Source organism: Hemibagrus wyckioides, linkage group LG04, assembly GCF_019097595.1.
Source record: "Hemibagrus wyckioides isolate EC202008001 linkage group LG04, SWU_Hwy_1.0, whole genome shotgun sequence".
NCBI lineage: Eukaryota > Metazoa > Chordata > Actinopteri > Siluriformes > Bagridae > Hemibagrus > Hemibagrus wyckioides.
The window spans coordinates 14,815,536-14,839,445 of NC_080713.1; the positions used below are offsets into that span (position 1 = coordinate 14,815,536).

Consider the following 23,910-nt stretch of genomic DNA (forward strand, 5'->3'; position numbering starts at 1 on the left):
TCACGTAAGCACAATTTGGAATCAGTGTGATGTTATATAAGGTGTTCAAACAGCATCCTCTCTACACCTTGAGTAAGAGCATATACATATGTAAAAACAAATGCTATTTTTTTTATTTTCTTTCTATAGAAAACCCTGCTGCATGCTCCCATTCTGGATTCAGTGAAAGTTGCCAAAAGAGACACTGAAATTAATTATTCAGATGTCAAGGGGAGGGGAGGGGAGGGGAGGGAGGGGAGGGAGGGGAGGGGAGGGGGGGGGGAGGAAGGGGAGGGGAGGGGAGGGGAGGGGGAGGAGGGGGAGGAAGGGGAGGGGCGATAGAACCTCTAGTGGCGCACTATGCATGACAGGAAGCCAGTAAGCAGCAGTTGCACTGGATCTAAACACAAATATCGTGTTGCAGTTGGAAGCCCTGGTCATTTTAGAAGAATCAAAGTTGCTACATGGCACAAACAAAAATGAAGCTAAAGAAAACCGGCGTTGGATCTTTAGATTCATGAAATACTCCCACTTGCCTGTTTTGCCTCCTTATTCATCGTTCTTGGAAGTTCAATAAGCGTAGACTGTCACACCGCTGGGCTCTCACTCGTCCATTTAATCCGAGAAACTACGGAAAAGGTGGCTTAAAGAGAGACTGTGGAAACAGTGTCTTATGTTGATCCGTCTGGTTTCTAAGACAGGCGTCTAAGCTCAGCGATTTGCAAGGCAGGTAAAAAAAAAAAAAACCAGAGGAGCTGAGAAATGAGCTCCTCTCCGATACAGCAAGAGAAAATGAATAGAAAAACGTCATGTTTTTCTAACATCAAAATATTCCTAGTGTCGGAATGCGCACTGATGCTAGCACAGGGGACAGTCGGCGCGTACTTGGTAAGCCATTTTGCCTTTACTTATGTTTCCGGTTGTAGGCCCGGAAACTTACGTACATGAGTAAATGTGTTACTGGAGGAACTTAATTTGTAATTAGGTCTGGAAGGCCGTGGTGTGTGTGTGTGTGTGTGAGAGAGAGAGAGAGAGAGAGAGAGAGAGAGAGAGAGAATACAAGTGTTTGTATGGGAAAGGTACAGTTTGCATAAAAATGTACAGGCTCTTACCGTGACATCACAAAATAAATATGGGTCGGAATGCATACTTACTGCACTGCAAATAATGTAGGCTACATGTTTCTAATAAACACAGCAAATACATCAGAAATATAAAGCTGATCATATAAAGCTGATACAAAGCTGATCATTATTAAGCTTTGAACTTTCGCTTGTCCTTCAGCTTGTTTTGAGATGTCATGAACAACCTCCAAAGGACAGGGGTGAAGGTATCACAATACACAGAGCAGAAATATAGAGGCCAAATCACAGGATATGAACCACTCATCACCAGTAAGATTTGGAAGGCCAGATTGGGGTTTACAAATAAATATAGACATGAGCTTCAAAAGTTTTGGAATCAAGATTAGCATCTACTCAGCTGCCACTGTTGGGCAATTGAGCAAGGCCCTTAAATCCAGGGGCATTGCATCAAAGATGCATTGCGCTCTGACCCCAACTTCCTCAGCTGGGATATGTGAAGAAAATAATTCCACTGTGCTGTAATGTATGTGTGGCGATAATAAAGTCTGTTTCTTCTTCTAAGTAATCAAAAGGCCTAAACATACAAACTCAGTTTAAGCACAGTGGATGTGTCATGGCTTGGGCCATGTCTTCAGTGTATAGCAAACAAAAGAATTTGCGTTGTCATTTCAATACTTTTGGAGGGGACGGTATGTTAGAGCCAGTGTTTTTAAGACTGTGCTTACAATTGCCACACTGCCAAGTTAGACTAAACTAACTCTGCAAAATATTTTAAAATATCTTTTTACTTAGGGTTTATTGTCAAATGCATGAAGTTCTGTAGGTAAGCTTATTGAATAGACACTGTCATCTGTCCAGGCTTTATTTTGTTAGCTTATCAATTTGGTGCCACTAAACTACAAGATATTACAAATAACTATTTAAAAAAGCCACTTTTTTCTGATTTGCTGAGAATTAGGAACAGCATAAAAACAGGCCTTTCCCTCAATTCCAAGATTTACTGTACTGCAAGTTATCTATGTAGAGGCATCTATCTGGGAAAGCCAGTTTTTTACAGTGTTGTTATTAATGCAGCACTTACAGTTTGGAGCATGGAGGTCACAAGATCTCTGAAAGTGCTCTGTGGTGTCTGGCATCAACAAGTTAAAACCAAATCTTTTCTTAAGTCATGTAAGCTGCAAAGTCGGCCCTCTGGACCAATTTCTTCCGGATTTGTTTGTCAAGCACAGATGCAGTTTTTGCTGTGTGGTAGGGTTTATTATCCTGCTGAAAGTTACAACTGCCTTCAAGGAATACTGTTGCCATAAGAAGTGTACTTCATTTGCAGCAATGTTTAGGCAGGTTGTAAGTGTCAAAGAAACAGCCACATGCATGCCAGAACCCAAGGTTTCCCAGCAGAATATTGCCCAGAGCATCACACTGCTCATTGTAGGCCCTTTTGGTGGTGACTGCTGATTTGTAGCCCAGTGCACAGCAAGCTGTGATGCAATGTGCATTTTGACACCTTTGTATCAAAGCCAGCATTAACTTTTTCAGCAGTTTGTGCTACAGAAGCTCTTCTGTGGGATCTGATCAGACAGACTAGCCTTTGCACCCCATGCACATAAATAAATGGGTGCCCATAACCCAGTCTCCAGTACACTGGTTGTCCTAACTTGGACATCTTTTGGTAGGAACTCACCAATTTATCCTGATGTTTTGGGGATGCTCTGAGTCATCTAGTCAAATCCATGTCAGTGTTGTTCAGATCATTTTACTTGCCCATTTGTCCTGCTTCCAACACATTAACTTCAAGAATGGATACTTCACTTATTGCCTAATATATCCCACTCCTTGACAAGTGTTGTTGTAACAAGATAATTAATGTTGTTCACTTCACCTGCCAGTGGTTATATTGTTATGGCTGATTGATGTACATTCATTGTCTGTATTGCGCAGGTCAACAACCCTACATCTATTTTGTGATGAAAGCACATTTCTTATTCAAGGATAATCATTTGTTTATATAAATCTTGTCAAAAAAGAGAAGTATCTTTAAATTCTTTAAGTGAGAAATTTAAATAATTATGTGTTTGTTTGTTTTTTCTTAAACCACATTTGCCCATTCTCTTAGTGTTCTAGTAAAATATAGCTGTTCTTTCATAATAAACATACTTTATGGTTTCCACAAATGTCTAGCTGGAGTTCCATTGTTCCAAACACAATGACAGAACAAATGAGACAAATACATGAGGAAACTCTTTATAATTGGCCAGCTCTCTTCCCTCTTAATATTTGATTGGTACTACAAGCACAATTAAAATTAAATGTGGCATGGCCAGTATTTGCCATTGTTCTTTTGCAAAAAATGATGTATACATGATGTACAACAACCTTCAACCATTGTGTCACTGACACTCCTCGCTGCTATTTTTATTTGCACTTGCTCAGTTTGCATCCACTTGAGACTAGTCACCAGTAACAGTGGCTGTCTGACATGAACATGACAAGTGATTCCTCCAAGGTGGTATTGACTGCTTCATTAGGATGAGGAGAAAGGATTGTAGGCTATTACATTGGGGTTATTGCATCTAGGGTCAAGTTTCTTCCAACTTTAATTTAAGGTATTTATATTTAGAAAACACTGCATACACTAAAAACTGTTTTGATAATGTAAAATTCTAAACAGCATCCGATTTAAGGTGTATTCTTGGTGTGTGTCCAGTGTTCCTGGGATAGGCTCTGGGTCAGCTATGACCTTGATAAGGATGAAGTGGTTATTTCAGCTGAATTACCTTCCACTGGACATAAGTAGTTCTTACATTCTGGAAAAGAAGCTTTTGGAGCACTACCCAAGGCTTTTAATTTAAGTGAAGCTGATAACGCAATGCCACCAAACACTAACAGAATGTACACACCCTGACAAAAGTCTGGAGATGTATGGATGCAGTCCTCCAAGCTCATGGGTGTCATACACAATATTAATTCTTTTTCCACTGCACCATGACTTTATGTTCTGTACTGTACATTATTTCTGTTAAGTGACAAGACTTTTGTCTAAGCAAAGTCTGACCTTTCTGTCCTAATTAAATAATTAAAAATCACGGCATGATAAGATTTTATTTTGGTAAAATAAGCGTAATCTAGAGGCCTTTGCCTTTCATATAAGCCACTTATGAATCCAAATGATCAACTAGAAGTCAAGTTATTATTTGTTGTTCCTACAACTTGGATAGGCGACAAGACTTGTCAGGGTGTGTATGTGACGTTTTGACCCATTGAAAATCTGATACAGTAAATAAAATCTGATACAAATCTGTTTCTTGCTTATTATTTTAAAATGACCTCTTATGTACATAATGTTTATACCTTGAATAGCAACACAGGAATGTGCTTGCATTAAATGTGTAGTTGGATTGTTTTTAATCTAGGTATATAGAGTTTTGCCTCAACTGTATGAGTTCTTATGAGGATTTTTTCAATTCTTAGGCAACATAAAACTGATACTACTCTGTAAAAGTGATTTATTGTCAGAGGTGTCACATTGCATTTGGCATGAGTTTTCTGAGATACATTCATCCTACTTCATGCACAATCTAATGCAGCACTTCTTGGTTATTATAAATATGTTGATTATTAGAGTGTACCATGCATGGAGAATCCCCCTAAAATTTACACATTATTATTCTCTGCTCTATTTAGAAGTCTTCAGAGCTGGCCAGTGGGACAGAAGAGTGTGATATTTAGATATAAGAGGAAAGAGAGAAAGGGATTCTAAAGTGATGCAGAGTGAGATTTTTACATAAATAATTTGTATCTAGATTGAATGTTAATGATAGCCATCTATCTTGACCTCATTAGATACCCATTTATTAGGGCTACAACTAACAATTATTTTGATAATCGATTAATCAGTCGATCTTTTTGATTAATCAGATAAAATCTAAACTTTTTTTTAATAAATGTTTTGCTTATTATAACTATATAAAAACCTAAATCAGGGTTTTTGTGTGTAAAAGTGTACTTTTAAAAAATGCAAAAGACACATATTGAGTTTAACTATCTTTAATTTTGACATTTTAAACCTTAAATAAAACACAAAAGTTTGTCCAGTTGAACAGTAAAACGTCTTTAAATATCCAAAATATAAATAAACAAAAACAAGCATCGAGTTATACTCATATAAAATTCACATTATAAAATTAGAACATAAACCTGCCAGCAATAAGATATAAAGCAGCAGAATTAGTTGAAATATCAAACTTATAAATAATAAACAAACAACAAATGTTGCTGTTTGATACTGCGGTAGAATGCAAAAGAACAGGAAAACTGTCAATGTTCAAAGTTATTTATACAAACATGTCTCTTATTCACTTTTCCAAAATTTAGAATTGGAATGCAAAAATGTCAGCATGTCCACATGCTTTGGGTTGAGGCTGGCTCTTTTTTTGCAAGCTATGTAACCTGAAGCAGAGAACAGACACTCAGATGGTGTTGAGGTGCCTGGGATACACAAGTAGGATTTGGCCAATGTGGGGTATTTATCTTTATTATCTCTCCACCAATCCAAATGATTTTCTTCCTTGGCTAGGGGACTCTCAACAAAGTAAGCCAGGACTTCATTTCTTATTTGAGTCTTGAGATCCTCCTCAGCTTTCTCCTCACTGCTGCCTCCAGACTCAAGGAGTGAGTCAAGCAAATATGTTGAAGATTTAGCTTCTGTTCTTATGGCTGAGGTGGTTGTTTGCTGCTGCAGCTCCATCTCCTTCTTTGCATCTCCATCTTCTTGCTGCAAGTGCTTTAGTCTGCACAGTTATAGTTTGCTCAGGTGACATATTTCAGTCTTCTGAGCCTTGGGTCCAGAGCAGAGGAGAGAATCACAGGATTATCTACCTGTTCAAAGAGTTGCTTCCATCTGTTTTGAAACTGCTCAACTGCTGTGGCTTGGAAGGACTTCACTGGAGCTGAAATTTCAGTCTCTGAACCTTGGGTCCAGAGCAGAGGAGAGAATCACAGGATTATCTACCTGTTCAAAGAGTTGCTTCCATCTGTTTTGAAGCTGCTCAGTTGCTGTGGCTTGGAAGGACTTCACTGGAGCTGAATCAAAGGCAGCACCTTGAGTGGACTTCAACAGCCCTTTCAGAAGTGGAGACAATGAGGAGACTGTTACATATTCCTGCCCACTCATAAAAACAGTTGTACATTCAAAAGGCTGAAGAGCAACGGAAAGCTCTTCAAGCAGGCTTCACTGGTCTGGTTTCAAATCAAGATAGCATTTGCTTCTGTGAGTGATGGATGGGTCAGATAGAGTAGCAGTTAAAGGCTACCTCTGCTCAATCAGTCTGTTAATCATATAGAACGTACCGTTCCATCTGGTACTTACTTCCTGAACAAGCTTGTGCTCAGGTGTGCCCATTTGTTTCTGTTTTTCTTTGAGCTTACTGCAGGCTTGTTCACTTATTTTGAAGCGCTCCACAAGAAATCTCCAACAGCTCTTTCAATTGCTGTGTTCTTTAAAGCAGCATTAATCACCAACTGCAAGTTGTGGCCAGTGCAGCATATACTGGTCCACCCATGTACTATGACAGTAATTTTTTCAAAAGGGATTTCAAATTTGATTGCTACTTCTTCCAACCACTCTGCAATGTTAGTTGAGATGTCTGTCTTCGATTGGCATGGTGGTAAGGCAGACAGACTCATCTTCCAGCCATTCCCAATGTAATGGCATGTAATGCCAAGGTATGCTTCGGTGGCATGACTTGTCCATATGTCAGCAGTTAAAGCTATTCTGCTGTTGGTGGTATTTATAGCAGACATAACTTTTTCAAATGCCTCCTGGTACTTCTTCTCCATTGATTTTGTAAAGTGGGTCCTTGATGGAAGAATGTATCTTGGGTTGAGGATGCTAATCATTTTTTTGAATCCTTCATCTTCCACCACTGACATTGGCCGCATGCCAGTAAGCAAGATACTCAGGATGGCATCAGTTATAGTGGCTGCTTGTGGAGGAGTGCATGGGGGATTTCTCCTTTGAACAAATTCACTTGTGCTGAGTTGTTTTTTTCTGGAAAAAAACGGCATTAGTATGCAAGGTGAAGCAATTTGTGTAAATCAATATTTTTAATGTTTTAATGATAATTGCAGATGGCAAGTTGACAACCATGCTTAAAAAAATCAATATAAAATATAATGCAACATTGTTTTGACAATTTGTGTTAAAAAATATACACAGACATTTTGTTCAGTTGTGAAGATATGCAGCAAGCTAACAGGCTTGATTAAAAAGAAAGGAAAATATATGCATTGGTGCACAAATGCATAAGCATTCACTGAAAACCACAACAGTTACTAAAATGTAATATTTTACTGCTGCTATTATTTGCCGCTTTTAGATTTAGTGTTTGACTTTGCACCGTTTTAATTTGGGCTATTCTATGTAGCGCCATTACTATGTTGCGAGCGAAGTGATTGCGCAACCACCTGATGCTCGCGAGTCGCGGCAGAACAGATCTAGTGTGAATGTCCCGAAGTTAGCAAATAAACATTTTACACAAAAGCACTTAATTAAACTATACCATTTTCACAAGATGAGGATATACAGTTTTTGCTTATCGTGCTGTTTCGCCTTCATCCGTGATACTTCCATGCCACACAAGCGCAGCTTTGTATAACTTGCAGGTTACAGTCTTTGTTGCGTTTAATATAAAATGCTCCCATGCCTTGGATGACGTGGGACGCACACTTTCCTGCTGCCAGTTGATCTGTACTCTCCGCCATTTCGCAAGCGGCTGTGTTATCTAGCTGTCACGCTCCCCCGTAATATAAACAGCCCAACTAATCGATAACCGAAATTGTTGACAACGAATTTCATTATCGATTATTATCGATTTTATCGATTAATTGTTGCAGCTCTACTGTTAATAAAGGTTGTTAACTGTTGAGCTAACATTAACTAGCTTGTGGATAAAGCTGGGTCTTATGTAATTGTGCATTATGTTTTTTTTAGTATTTTCATACAGTGCCTTGCAAAAGTATTCATACCCCTTGAACTTTTCCACATTTTGTCATTTTACAATCACAAACATAGATGTATTTTATTAGGATTTTATGTGATAGACCAGCACAAAGTGGCACATAATTGTGAAGTGGATGGAAAATGATGTTTTTTAATATTTTTTTTTTTACACAAATGAAAAAAAAAAAAAAACAGCTTCCCTGTCCCTGCTGAAGAAAAGCATACCCACAACATGATGCTGCCCCGACTATGTTTCACGGTGGGGATGGTGTGTTCAGGGTGATGTGCAGTGTTAGTTTTCTGTCACACATAGCGTTTTGGATTTAGACCAAAAAGTTACATTTTGTACTCATCTGACCAGAGCACCTTCTTCCACATGTTTGCTGTGGCTCCCACATGGCTTGTCGCAAACTGCAATGGGACTTCTTATGGCTTTCTTTCAACAACTTTTTCTTCTTCCCACGCTTCCATAAAGGCCAGATTTGTCAGGTGCACGACTAATAGTTGTCCTGTGGACAGATTGTCCCACCTGAGCTGTGAATCTCTGCAGCCCCTCAAGTTACTATGGGCCTCTTGTCTGCTTCTCTGATTAATGATCTCTTTGCCTGGCCTGTCAGTTTAGGTGGACAGCCATGTCTTGTTAGGTTTGCAGTTGTGCCTAGTGCCATACTCTTTCCATTTTCATATGATTGACTGAACAGTGCTCCGTGAGATGTTCGAAGCTTGGGATTTTTTTTTTTATAATCTAATTCTGCTTTAAACCTCTCCACAACTTTATCCCTGACCTGTCTGGTGTGTTCCTTGGGCTGGACATGGACGTATATCTCCTCCTGGGTGGAATACATACATTGCTACATACATACAGTGCCTTGCAAAAGTATTCAACCCTCTTGGCATTTTTTTTTGTTACATTATAGCCTGTAATTTAAATGTTTTTTTAATCTGAATTTTGTGATGGATCTGCACAAAATAGTCTAAGTTGGTGAAATGAGAAAAATATATATAAAAAAGAATTTTTAAAAATTAAAATACAATGTGCATATGTATTCACCCCCTTCGCTATGAAGCCCCTCAAAAGTTCTAGTGCAACCAATTACCTTCAGAAGTCACATAATTAGTGAAATGAAGTCCACCTTTGTGCAATCTAAGTGTCACATGATCTGTCAGTATAAACACACCATTTTTTGAAAGGCCCCAGAGGCTGCAACACCACTAAGCAAGAGGCATCACACCATGAAGGCCAAGGAGCTCTCCAAACAAGTCAGGGACAAAGTTGTTGAGAAGTACAAGTCAGGGTTGGGTTATAAAAAATATCCAAATGTTTGATGATCCCCCGGAACACCATCAAATCCATCATCTTCAAATGGAAAGAACATGGTACCACAACAAACCTGCCAAGAGAGGGCCACCCACCAAAACTCACAGACCGGGCAAGGAGGGCATTAATCAAAGACCAAAGGTAACCCTGAAGGAGCTGCAGAGTTCCACAGCAGAGACTGGTGTATCTGTGCATGGGATCACAATAAGCTGTAAACTCCATAGAGCTGGGCTTTATGGAAGAGTGGCCGGAAAAAAGCCATTACTTAGTGTTAAAAATAAGAAGGCACATTTTGAGTTTGCCAAAAGACATGTGGAGGAAGGTGCTCTGGTCAGATAAAATTGAACTTTTTGACCACCAAGGAAAACGCTATGTCTGGTGCCAACCCAGCACATCCCATCACCCCAAGAACACCATCCCCACAGTGAAACATGGTGGTGGCAGCATCATGCTGTGGGGATGTTTTTCAGCAGCAGGGACTGATCCGAGTCGAGGGAAAGATGGATGGTGCTAAATACAGGGATATTCTTGAGCAAAACCTGTTTCAGTTTGCCTGTGATTTGAGACTGGGACGGAGGTTCACCTTCCAGCAGGACAATGACCCGAAGCACACTGCTAAAGCAACACTCGAGTGGTTTAAGGGGAAACATTTAAATGTGTTGGAATGGCCTAGTCAAAGCCCAGACCTCAATCCAATTGAGAATCTATGGTCAGACTTGAAGATTGTTGTTCACAAGCAGAAACCATCCAACATGAAGGAGCTGGAGCAGTTTTGCCTTGAGGAATGGGCAAAAATTTTATTTCCAGGTTGTGATGCAACAAAACATGAAAAATGCCAAGGGGGTTGAATACTTTTGCAAGGCACTGTACATTCATACATGTATGTTGTAAGAAAAATAAAACGATGAGGGCGTCAAAGATCTTAATGTAGAAGTTTATTGCAGCGTCGCTGTGCCAAAATACATAAAGTACTTTGGGTTCATCTGAGTCAAAAAGAACGCAGGACAAATCCTGCTCAAACATTTTATACAGTGTTTCCCGTCTGTAATTTAAATGAGTTTCACTTTAAATGTAAATTAGTGTAAGAAATGAGTATTCCCCAAATGGCTGGATGATACTGTCATCTAGCCGGATGTCCTTAAATGGTAATCGCGGTCACGTACACCTTGGCTAGGTATTGTTCTAGGTGTTATCACCCAAATGGTTGGGCAATACTAAATGGTAATCACGGTCACATATACCCCTTTGTTCAGTGACAGTTCTTGATGTCTTGCTGCCGCTCCCAGACTAATAATTGATTGGATTAAGTGTTCTAAATGTTTGGTAAGGCCTCTTTAAGCCAATGTAAAGATACCAAATAGATAAACTGTTTTGAATTAAACGTGTTTCTATATATGTAAGCCTTTTTGGGAATGAGCTCTTTCAGATGTGTACTGTGGAGTGGAATCTGGGTTGAGGCAGTCTGTAGTTTCTTACAGTCCCCCCTTTGATGCTTTTGGCCCTGAAGCATCAGAACACTTCCTTTACACAGATTACATCTCCGATTTCGGGCAGGTGCCCAGTGGCGGTGAAGCCCTGCAGTGGGTTGTCCTCCTTCGGCCCTCAGAGAATCTTACCAGTCATCGAAACTTCACCTCATGCACACTGGTTATGGCTCCATTCCACTAGGCAAACTTATCACAATGTTTCTTCTTAAAATTTGCTTCTATGTACAAATATTTCCTGGGTTTGGAGCAGAGGCATTCAAACAAATGGCAGTTTTAAGTTACATCTTAATTATACCTGAATAGGTAATAATTAACAATCATGCTTTTATTGGTAAAAAAAAACAGCTACCGCATTAGGGCTTTAAGCTTGAATTTGTTCTAGTGGAGTTGTTTTGCACTAATCTAAATCAGTTCTCATCCTGGTGACTCCCAGTACACTGCCCACAAATTCCAATAATTTCTGACCGAAAGAGGCTTCCTTGGGATGATTTACTGGAAGATGTTCTGTTAGGTGGTCTGTGGGTGAGCAGGTTGCAGCAGCACTGTGATACATCAGGAATGGTGTTGTCCAGAAGTCCTTTACATTCATGTCACACTGTCTCTGTGGCACTGTTCATCCATGTCTGGAAACCATGCTATAAGATTCACCAGGACTGGAACATGGATCCATTGTAGGTCATTGGTTAGCACTTTGGGATAGGGTCTCATCACCACACACAATGGGTCAGGGGTAGGGTCTGCCATCCTGGTCCATCACCACATCTTTATTTCTGTTTTGTTAGGTAATCTGAAAAACACTTGCAAGCAGAATGAATTTATGCCCCCCCCCACTTTACACACAAGACAGAAAACATTACAAATATTTACAATATACATTTGACTATTTAGATGGCCCTGTATGATTGGCATCAGATTTTTATGGTTTTTAATTGATCATTGTGGGACCATCTCTTAACAAGTTGTTGGTATTTAGTTTTGTGGCAGAGCTTGTAACTCTGTACACTTCCTGAACAAAAGGCAGCTTGTTTTTCTGACTATTCCAAATTTGCTGAGTGGCTGGCGATAAATAGCAGGCAGAGTTACACAGATTTTTGAGCTCCTCACTCAATTTGTTTACAGTGGCCTGTAACTGATCAATTTTTGGGCCTGTTCTCTTTTCTTTCTTAAGAGAAAATTTGCATTTTCTGGAAATATGTCCTTCCTTGCCACACAGATAACACACCAGGAGGTTATCAGGGTTACAAGGGGGTGGTCTTTCCTTTTTATCTCCAGTAACTTGGTCCTCATTTCTACAGGAAGCCTTGCGGGCTTTATTCCTATGGAGCTTTTTAACACCTACAGCTGACACAGGATTGGATCTCTTTAAGTTAGCATGGCTGTTGTAAAACTGTCATTTTAGAAATTGTCATTATAGTCAGAGAGATGGGTCACAAACATTGTTACAGCAGAATGAGTGTGTGGATCACATTTGTTAATCACTGCAGATTTGAAACTGACATCATTCTGAGTAATGTTAGGATTACCACTGAAAGTTTTGAATACCTCCAATAATCACCAATATTCTATCCCAATTAACTGACATCACACCTAGGACTTCAAGTAGTGCATGTTTCCTTTCTAACTTATTGGCAGTTCTGGTCTTCACTTTCTGATTTAAGGCTCCAGACAGAGTCTCGGGCAAACACATCGTTAACACAATGCATGCATCACCATCTGTAAATTTGTAAACATCCACATATTGCTCCAAGTTTTTTAGAAAATCCAGTGGATCTTGTTTTGCAGGATCAAATTTTCCAATGCTCTTTATCACAGCTTCTAGCTCATTGGGATTAAATCCTCTGACCATAGAAGAAGTCATTGGTTCCCCCCCTTCTTCACTGGCACGCATCGTTGTGGTAGCGTGAATTGGTGCCATGGGAAATTTAATGGTACAGTCAGAGTACTGACTGACCGAGAATCTCTTTCCAAATTCTCATCACTATCTTCATGCAAATTTGTCATTTGTGGAACTTGGTTACACAGCATGCCACCTGTGGATACCTGATTGGAATTGTCCTCATTTGTACCATTTTTAATTAGGAATTGACACACAATCTTTGCTTCCTCTAATTCATTGGACAATGTTTCCACAGATGATATAAACATACTATTGTTAGTTCTAAGACGGGTAAGGTCATTCTGCATCCTGACCTTTTCCTCTTTCCAGATTGTTTCAGTAGCCTGGAAATGTCTTTTTAGAAATTAGCCCATCGTCCGGTCTAGATTGAAGTTGCTTATTTTCAGCCTTTAACGCATCTGAAGTCTTTCTAGGTACTTTGTATGCGGCAATAACTGCTTGAAGCGCATTGGCAATTTTTCCTTTTTTATTCTTTTGCATTTTGGAATAACTTTCGAATTTGGCAACAGCCCACTCATAAGGCTTATCAACAATGTTCTCAATTCCATCGAGCATTCCCTGAGAGCTGTGCTTAGTGATGTAGTTGATAATCAGCTCTTCTATTTATTGAATTAAATAGAGTTACTATGTACAAATTTAATGACTAAACGTTACCTAGTTACTTTAAGATACCCGTTAGTCTATTTATTCACAGCTCCAGTACTTCGGACGCAAAATGAATAAAACCGCCACAATACGTTGGGCTTTAGAACTTGAAAGTCTCACTGTTTCAGACACAGCCACACTCCGTCAGGCCTCAAGTCCAACTACAGTAACACTCACAGCTCACAAACAACAACACTCACAAACAGTTTAAAATGTAACACCGTCACAGTATTTCAGACAAAACCACCCTACTTCGGGTTATTGTTTTAAACTTCACAGAGCCGCGGTGCATCAGACTCACTACAGTTTCAGTTACTTTAGAAACTAGTTATATTTCTGCCGCCACACTGCGTCAGGCTGATTCACTTACTTTAGAATCTAAACAGGATTATAACAAACACACAATAAGTTTCAGTTACTTTAAACAGTTTAAAATGTAATACCGTCACAGTACGTCGGACAAAACCACAGTACATCGGACAAAACCACACTATGTCAGGTTTTTCTGTGTTATATTTTGAAACAGTCCACTAAGTACTGGATGACCAATACTTCAGGCTTAAACTTAATCCAGTTAAGTACTTTGGGTTTAAACTTAACCCTTAGGAGTCTGCAGGTGTTTTGGGGCCCTGAAGAAGTTCTGACATGTCCTGACATTTTGTGTATTTTTCAGTTACTTATAAACATGTAAATGGCTAAAGTCTGATTACACTGTATTCAGCACAAACTGGGCTACAATAATATGTGAGCAGCATGTATGTACAAGTTTGTATATTGGAGAAAATAAGTTATGAGTGATTATTGAAAACAACAAAAAAAATAAGTCACTGAAATAAGACCACAAAATACATTCATAACATTTGTGTACAAGACTTTTGTGACCTGGATCTTGTAGCCTGGAGTTTTTACTTCAAAATGATGTGACAATCATCTTGCTCACTTATTCACAGAAAACAATTTTAAAATTTAAATTTTCTAAGACACTTTTTGTTTAGAAAGGCCATATGCAAGGAGGTGTGAATGATCATGAATAATGCTGTAATTCACACCAGAGAAGACAAAGACCCGTACAATGAGCTGCATAATTACCCCTTTCAGATATGTGACTGAGGAAAGTGCTACAAGAAAATTATTTGAGGACAAAAACATATTTCTTTGTTTGTAGTTTATTTAGAATATCTCAAGATTGACTTGCAAGAATCCCAGGAACAGTTCAAGATAAATAAAAAGTGTAAAAACAGACATTCAGGGTAAAATGGTACAAACAAAAACAGTGTAGTGTGTGTGTGTGTGTGTGTGTGTGTGTATATATATATATATATATATATATATATATATATATATATATATATATTGCCAAAAGTATTCGCTCACCCATCCAAATAATCAGAATCAGGTGTTCCAATCACTTCCATGGCCACAGGTGTATAAAATCAAGCACCTAGGCATGCAGACTGTTTTTACAAACATTTGTGAAAGAATGGGTCGCTCTCAGGAGCTCAGTGAATTCCAGCGTGGAACTGTGATAGGATGCCACCTGTGCAACAAATCCAGTCGTGAAATTTCCTTGCTCCTAAATATACCACAGTCAACTGTCAGCTGTATTATAAGAACGTGGAAGTGTTTGGGAACGACAGCAACTCAGCCACGAAGTGGTAGGCCACGTAAACTGACGGAGCGGGGTCAGCGGATGCTGAGGCGCATAGTGCGAAGAGGTCGCCAACTTTCTGCAGAGTCAATCGCTACAGACCTCCAAACTTCGTGGCCTTCAGATTAGCTCAAGAACAGTGTGCAGAGAGCTTCATGGAATGGGTTTCCATGGCCGAGCAGCTGCATCCAAGCCATACATCACCAAGTGCAATGCAAAGCGTCGGATGCAGTGGTGTAAAGCACACCGCCACTGGACTCTAGAGCAGTGGAGACGCGTCCTCTGGAGTGAGGAATCGCGCTTCTCCATCTGGCAATCTGATGGACGAGTCTGGGTTTGGCGGTTGCCAGGAGAACGGTACTTGTCTGACTGCATTGTGCCAAGTGTAAAGTTTGGTGGAGGGGGGATTATGGTGTGGGGTTGTTTTTCAGGAGCTGGGCTTGGCCCCTTAGTTCCAGTGAAAGGAACTCTGAATGCTTCAGCATACCAAGACATTTTGGACAATTCCATGCTCCCAACTTTGTGGGAACAGTTTGGAGCTGGCCCCTTCCTCTTCCAACATGACTGTGCACCAGTGACCAAAGCAAGGTCATATATATATATATATATATATATTAAAAAAACTGTCCAAAAACATACATGCATGGTAAAACTTCAACAGGAACAGTGCAATATAAAAACAAAACATACATGCAGGGTAAAACTGCAACAGCAAGCCGGTGTCCGGGGGGTGTGGCCTTGTATGTAGATTACCCAGACTGTTTTCCTTGTGAATAGCGTGTGGGCATGTCCTGCCTCAGGTCATTATCAGATAATGAAGTGCGACAGAAATTCTGTGCCTCTCCTTGGTTTCACACGGATTGCATAAACTTAGAATGTTTGTTTTCGATGTGACTTGCATCATTTAAAAATAGACCCTTTAAGCTTTCTATAAATATATTTCTCATGTCTGTGTGTGCAGTATTCGCAGAGTTTCAGTTCATTTTAGTGATGTGGAGACTGAGACTGCTGAAAGTGCACCCTGTTTATTTTCTTTATTTTACAAAAGCAAAAAGTTTTGTGGATATTGTGAGTGTACATAAATAAAAGTAGACCCTTTACAGATTCAAATGATGTACTACACTTATGTGTATGATAAAAAATGACGGAGCATTTTAGTTCTTTTCACGGTTACCAGAAAAAAATGCAAGTGTTCCCACCGGTGGGTTCGCCGACTCCTAAGGGTTAAGTTTAAAATGCTGTCACAGTACTTCGGACAAAACCACACTACCTCGGGTTTTTGTTTTAAACTTTACAGAGCCTCAGTGCAGTAGGTTAGGATGCTCTCTACGGAGCACCGATAGAAGGACACCAGTAGTCTCTGAGTGACGTTCTTTCTCAGCAAGTAGAGTCTCTGCTGGGCCTTTTTCAGCAGCTCAGAGGTGTTCGTGCTCCAAGTCGGGCCCTCCTCTATCTGGACTCCCAGAAACCAGAAGTCAGCTACCCTCTCTACACAGTCCCCACTGATGGAAAGTGGAGTAATGTCCGTTTTCTTCCTCCTGCAGTCAATGATCAGCTCCTTGGTCTTTGTGATGTTGAGGAGCAGGTTGTTCTCCTTACACCACCATGAGAGCCACTCCACCTCGTCCCTATAAGCTGACTCATCCCCTCCTGATATGAATCCCACCACCATAGTGTCGTCTGCAAACTTCACAATGGTGTTGCTATGGTGAGCGGGGGTGTAAAGAGTGTAGAGCAGGGGGCTTAGAACACAGCCCTGTGGGGAGCCGGTGCTGAGGCTGAGGGCCATAGAGGTGTATCAGCCCACTCTGACCCTCTGACTGCGTTCAGACAGAAAGCTATTGATCCACATGCAGGTGGAGTGTGGAAGCCCCAAGTCCTTAAGTTTGTCCACCAGTTTGTCAGGAAGAATGGTGTTAAACGCCGAGCTATAATCCACAAAGAGCATCCGGACGTAGCTCCCCTGCTTCTCCAGGTGGGAAAGTGCAGCATGGAGGGCTGTGGCCACGGCGTCCTCTGTGGATCTGTTTCCCCTGTAGGCAAACTGGTGAGTGTCGAAACTTGGTGGCAGGAGTGATGTAATGTGACTCCGGACCAGTTTTACGAAGCACTTCATTACCACTGGTGAGTGCAACTGGCTGGTAGTCACTCAGGCTCGAGATGTGAGATTTCTTTGGTAATGGGACTATGGTGGAGGATTTCAGACACGGTGGGACAGTGGACAGGGCCAGCGACTGGTTGAAGATCTTGGTGAAGATTCCAGCCAGCTGATCCAGACAGTCTTTCAGTACCCGGCCAGGGACGCCATCCGGTCCAGCAGCCTTCCTTGGGTTCACGGACCTCAGCGTATGCCTAACCTCACTCTCTTTGACTGTGAGGGTTAAGCTGCTGAGGGCCTTGAGGTGTGGCGTGGCTGTCTCTGGTGGCTCCACCTCAAAACGTGCAAAGAAGAGGTTTAGCTCCTCTGCCAGTGTGGCATCACCCTCAGCAGCTCCAGGGTTGGTCCTGAAATTGATGAGATGCTGGACTCCCTGCCACACCTGCCTGCTGTTGTTGTTGTCCAGATGGTTCTCGATCCTCCTCCTATAATCCAGCTTGGCCTCTCTGATACCTCTCTTCAGGTTAGCTTGGGCAGCACTGTATTGCTCCCGATTTCTAGACCTGAAAGTGGTGTTTCTCCCTCTGAGCAGCCGATTGACCTGAGCCGATTGGGTCATCCAGGGCTTCTGGTTGGAATAACCGGATGCATTTGTCCACTGTGACAGTGTCTGTACAGTTCTTTATGTAGCACAGCACACTGTCTGTGAACACTCCCAGGTCCTTATGTTCAAACACATCCCAGTTGATCCTGTTGAAGCAGTCCTGCAGCTGCTGAGAGGCACCATCAGGCCAAGTTTTGATGACTTTTGTGCTGATAGAAGCAGTTTTACAGAGGGGGGCATATGCATGGATCAGAAGCAGGGACATGTGGTCAGACTGGGCTAGATGTGGAAGTGGTGTCGCCCTGTAGCCCATCTTGATGTTGGAGTAGTCCTTGTCCAGAGTGTTAGCTCCTCTGGTAGTGCATTTAACATGCTGGTGGAATCTAGGGAGTGCTGCTTTCAGGTCCACATGATTAAAATCCCCTGCTACTATGATCACAGCGTCAGGATGCATGCTCTGCTGTTTACTAATACTCCCATGTAAAAGTCCGATAGCCGAGCAAGCATTAGCGTCCGGTGGAATGTAAACAGCGGTTATTATGACTACTGTAAACTCCCTCGGAAGATAGATGGGCCTGCAATTAACAGTAATATACTCCAAGTCCATGGAGCAGTATCTGTCTACAGTCACTGTGTTTGTACACCAGCTGTTATTAATGTACACACAGAGTCCCCCATCTCTGCTCGTACCGGAGTCCGCTGTCCTGTCCTGACGCTGTGTAGTGTAGCCTGCTAGCCGGATAGCCGAGTCCGGGATAGATGGTTGAAGCCAAGTCTCCGTGATTAACAGTACGCAACTGTCTCTCACTGCGTTGTTGGTAGCAATCTTTAGCCTAAGTTTGTCCATTTTATTTGTGAGGGATCTGGCATTCGCAAGAAATAGGCTGGGAAGCGGTGGCTTGAATGGCTGCCTTCTTAGCCTAGCCAGCACGCTGGCTCTGCCGCTCCACTTCTGCTTCCTGTCTCTGCGCCGCCTCACTGCTGGGATGGTAATCCATGGTGAGCTGGGGGTTCTCGCTATGTCCACCGGGATATTATGCGAGCGGATAAACTCGGCTGTAACACTGCCCCTGGAGCAACTTCCAATCCTTAGGAGCTCACTCCGGCTGAAGATGGTATTCACAGAACAGAAAGTGCACGAGAGAAAATAAAACGCGTACACACACAGCCAAATAAAGCACTGACTGGTAGAGCACTGGGCCGCAGCAACTGTGTGCGCCGCCCTCTAACAATGCATCTAACAATTCTAAAAGAATTTAGCCGAACTACTCAGAGTGGAACATTTTGTGACTTTTTGCTGATCAACTGTTTATCCAGCGATAAGTTGGACTTTTTATATTATCTCCATGATCAACTGTGATGATTTACTAAATATAGTGAAAACACTACATGAGCATAGTAATGCACTACTCACAAAAAGTTAAGGATATTTGGCTTTTGGGTAAAATTTATGGAAAATGTAAAAAGTTCACGCCACAGTGATATTATATCATGAAAGTAGGGCATTTCAAAGTCAAAAAGTCAAGAGAAGCTTTATTGTCACTTCAACCATATATAGCAGATGCAGTACACAGTGACGTGAAACAATGTTGCTCCTAGACCAGAGGTGCTACACATAACAGACAAAGTACAGTGATGCAGACAAACATAGAGCTATAACATAGAGATTAAAAAAAAATTAAACTATAATTTAAAAATTAAAATTAAACTAAAAAATTAAACTATACTTAAAGTGCAGTCTTTAAGAACTAGACTTACAATAGAAGTGCACAGGAAGACAAGACAAGACCGTGCAGACAAACATCATATAGGCCGACTTTGTGAGTGATTGCAGATATTAAAGTGACACATGTAAACAGTGTATACAGTGATTGCAGATATTAAAGTGACACGTAAACAGGATTAATATAAATATATATATAAATGTAAAGTGCGTTCAAACGTGCGTGCAAACAGGACAATTTAGTGTGTGTGTCTGACTATGTCCAGCACAGTTCAGTTCTTTTTTTGTGCGTGTGTGTTATGTATGTGTGTGTGTGTCCGTGTCACAGTTCAGTTCAGTTCATTTAAGTAGAAGCATGCAATGGTGATTTCTTCATCTCAAACAATTTATTGAAACAAAAGCCAACAACAGTGGTGGGTGTACCACAACAAAAAATGTCAATGTCTCAATAATTTGTCATGTGCCCTTGACCATCAATTACAGCTTGATAACGACGTCTCATGCTGTTCACGAGTCGACTTATTGTCTGCTGGGGCATGGCATTCCGGTCTTCTTGAAGAGCAGCCCTCAGGTCATTGAGGTTCTGGGGTGCAGGGTTACTAGCGTCTACATGGCGACTCAGCTGATCCCATAGGTTTTCTAGGGGTTTCAGGTCTGGAGAAAGTGCAGGCCTCTCCATTTGACTGGATTAATGATTTTATTCAGGTAGTATTGGCTTGTCACTGTACCATTCACAAGTATGGCAGTTCTGTATTGAGTAGACACACCTGCCCAGACTGTAACACCACCACCACCAAAGGCTCGTCTGATGACAACAGTGGCTGATGCATAGCGCTCTCCTTGACGTCTCAAACATCGTTGGCGGCCGTCACTTCTGCTCAACATGAACCGACTTTCATGAGAGAACAGCATTGAGGCCCACTGGTCCCTCATCCAGCGTAAATGCTCCCTGGCCTGGTGGTGTGGTCAGGTACCCTTGCAGGTCATCTAGCATGCAGACCACGCTGATGTAAACGTTTTTGAATGGTCGGATGTGACACTTGGGTGCCTCTCACCTCCCTTAAATGTGCCTGGCGTTGAGTGGCATTCCTCATCCGGTTCCGCAGGGCACTGTTCACAATCAAGCGGTCATCAACGTGGGATGTGGCCAAAGGACGTCCACTTCTATGCCTTTCTGTGACTCTTCCAGTCTCTCTGTATCTCTGTCGCAACCTGCTGATGATACTCTGTGACACTCTAAGCTCAGTGGCCACTTCCCTCTGAGAACATCCTGTTTGAAGCCTTGCAATGGCAGGGTACTGTCGATCAATTGTTAGGTGTGGTCTTGGTCTCATGATGTCAAAATGTAAACAGCATGATGAAGAGGACTGTTTAAATACCAATTCTAATTGAACCAGAAAATGTATTGGTCGATTCATGGATCAAACACCAGTTGTGAATTTTGCTGTTAAGCACCTTGTTAGAGAACAGCAAGTTATGCAAAAGGTACTGAAACACTGAACAGTTGGACATGTGCATTCAAAAGTGTAGAGAAGGTCAAATTAAGTTCACCTGTAAAGGTTATAGTCCATTTTAGGTGCATCCTGAAATTTCACCCGAAATACGAATATCCTTAACTTTTTGTGAGTAGTGTAAGTTCAGCAGCTTAAGACAATAAATTTGTAAGCATGAAACACAAGACTCTTTCTTTTAATGATAAACAAGACTTTCATACTACTCTAATACACAGAAACCTATCTAACATGTAAACAAACACGCAAAGGTGGGATTTAAACAGAGGATGAATAAATGAAATCAATGAACAGAAGGGAATTAAAGTTTTTAGCACTGTATATTTTTTCCTCAGACCATGACTTGCATCAACTTACTAATATAATTTCAAATCAGAATTTAACCTTAACCTTACTTTCGTTTAAGAAGGAGTTTAAGCCTTGTATTTAAATTGCACTAGTTCAGCTATGATCTGCAGAAATTGTACTTGCCATTGCGTTTCTTTTGTATGGAAATCCTTTGTTGCATCATTTCTGAAAGGGAGTTACCAGGTTTTGCTTACTCACTGGAAGTCTGTTTGAGCTTGAAGTGATGTCTGGGTAGACAAATCAGAATGTTGGATGAGCATGTCAGGCAGCAACTCGTAGCAGGTTGCAAGTGACTCGATCAACTCTGCTTAACTATTTTTTTGTCATTTTTTTCTGACTTGATTTAGCTTGGTTATTGATGTCACAGGATATACTTTCTGGTTAGACTATCCTGAAAGGTGTCCTCCAGTCAAACATTATATAGGGTGTGGCATAAGACATAATCTCTGCCTATGCCATTAATTACCATGATTGTTTCAGAGTTATTTGTTTTCCAGTTATTTCAATATAAGGCAAGACATATCCATTAGGTTTTTGAACAATCGTACATTGTTTTAAGAGTTATTGTCCTTTTAATAGCAGTAAAGTAACCTGATACATTTTCAAAGATGGGTTATGTGAAATGTACTAATGTTGGTAAGATGAGGGGGACTCTCTTGTGGGCCTGGGGAATAGAACAAAAGTACTCTCTGGGTTAGTCACCCCCTCCTCTTGGCCATAGCTTATCAAATTTTGAGTGAGAAGCCTTCTCTTAGGCTGGTCATCTGTCATTGTCCAGTGGCATAAATCAGGAGGTTTGTCACGGATTGACAGTTCGTCCCTTGGTCATATTTGCTCTAAAACTAGTTGAAATTATGAAGTTGCAAACCAGTAGTAATTAACTAGTTCCTCATTCTCTGAAGTGAGGGGCCATGGTAGGGCTGGCAAAAAAAAATCAAATTTCGAATATTCTTCAAATGGGGAAAAAAAAAAAAAAAAAGCCCATTCGAATGCAAAAACCATGCATTCAAATTTTTTGTGTCAAGAGGCATGACACATGATGATGACGTAACTGACGCAGTCTGTTGTTAGTTTGCTAACATTAAGAATTGCCTTTAGAATTCAAATATAATTCAAATTTTGCTAATATTTAAGAAAGAAATTCGAATTTAGCTTTTCAGCCATTTTGACAGCCCTAGTCCATGGTTTTTTATGACCCCAGTGGCCAAACAATGAGAATTCCTGTTTAGCTTCTATGGAATCCTGACTTATCTCTACTCATGCTCCTACACACAACTAGTCAAGTTTAGATGTGCTGTACTTTGTGAGATTTTTTTAGACTTTTTTTAAAATCAAACTCCAACTCCCAGCATACACCTCAAATTGCACAGCCCAGAATGCACACACTTTCCCATGATACCAATCACCATTTTACTGATTAAAAACACCTATTCAAGAAAACTCAGTACACAAATAAACATATTTGCTTTGTAAATTCTCTCACCACATTATCAAGCCTTTGTTCATTGATTGAGTTTCTAGTTTTTAATATTTGCTTGTCCCGGTTTTCTGATCCTTTTCTTTGCTCTCTAATCAGCAGCAGATTGGGATAATAATTCAGGCCGGAAATTGGACTCCATCCCAGGCCACCTTTACTGCTGCCGTCACCACCACCCTATTCATGTAATCCACCAGACTGCTAATCTTTTAGGCTAACCCTATTAGTTGATGTAACAGGTAGTCTACCAGACGAATTATAAATGAATAAATAGGCCTGAATGAACCCTCAAAAACTCACTAGGAATACACCATCTATACTACCACACCACAGACAGATATAAAATTGGCTTACACTTTTACACAGATACACATTTAAATGTTGAAATATATTGTATGTATTTCCAATGATCAATACAGTATATCAAAAGTATCACAAACATAAACTTAACAAAAGCTTCGACAGTGTAAGTAACATATAACATATAATAACATATAATGTTCACTGTATGGCATAAGAACAGACCAGTAAGAGTAAACAGTATGTGATTAGCACTAGTAAATAAATCAAAATCCTTGGACTGAGGACGGGCAAAATAATCAAATGGATTATCAAGGCTTTCACTGTCTTTCATCTTTCCCTGAATCTCTCTCTCTCACTCTGCACATCTAGTTGCTCTGCAACATGAAATGAACACATTAAATAATATATACTTATATTACTGTGGTATCTCTGTCCTCGACTACCCCTGTGTTTGAATTCTCAGTATTCTAGTCAATTTGACCTCGTTGTACAACTCGACTGTCAGGAACGCTGGTTCTTGTTTCATACAGGATTGCAATGAATATCAACATTTCGAACAAAATTCGAACGAATGTTAATGTGAACTGTATGTTCGACACACATTTTCAGTTTTCAAAAATATTTTTCTGTGTTCGACCCGACCTGGAAAGAACTATTGTGAACGAACACCAGGGGCGATTCTAGGATTTTCATTCAAGGGTGGCTCAGCCCCCAATAAGGGTATAATAGTAAATAAATAAATAAAATAAAATAAATGTTTGACTAACAGGGTAGGATTAACTTATTGCAG

General features: G+C 40.6%; 1 protein-coding gene across 3 annotated transcripts in view; it reads left to right on the plus strand.

Annotated features, from left to right (window-relative positions):
• Nucleotides 1–313: 313 nt before the first annotated feature.
• Nucleotides 314–23,910, plus strand: part of slco3a1a (solute carrier organic anion transporter family member 3A1a) — a 60,197-nt gene continuing 36,600 nt past the window's right edge. For 2 of the 3 annotated variants that reach the window (XM_058388599.1, XM_058388600.1), the window contains exon 1: nt 314–867. In XM_058388599.1, coding sequence (XP_058244582.1) covers nt 742–867 — 126 coding nt within the window. In that variant the 5' untranslated portion in view covers nt 314–741. The remainder of the gene's footprint in view (nt 868–23,910) is intronic. The other variant, XM_058388598.1, reaches the window with a different exon arrangement.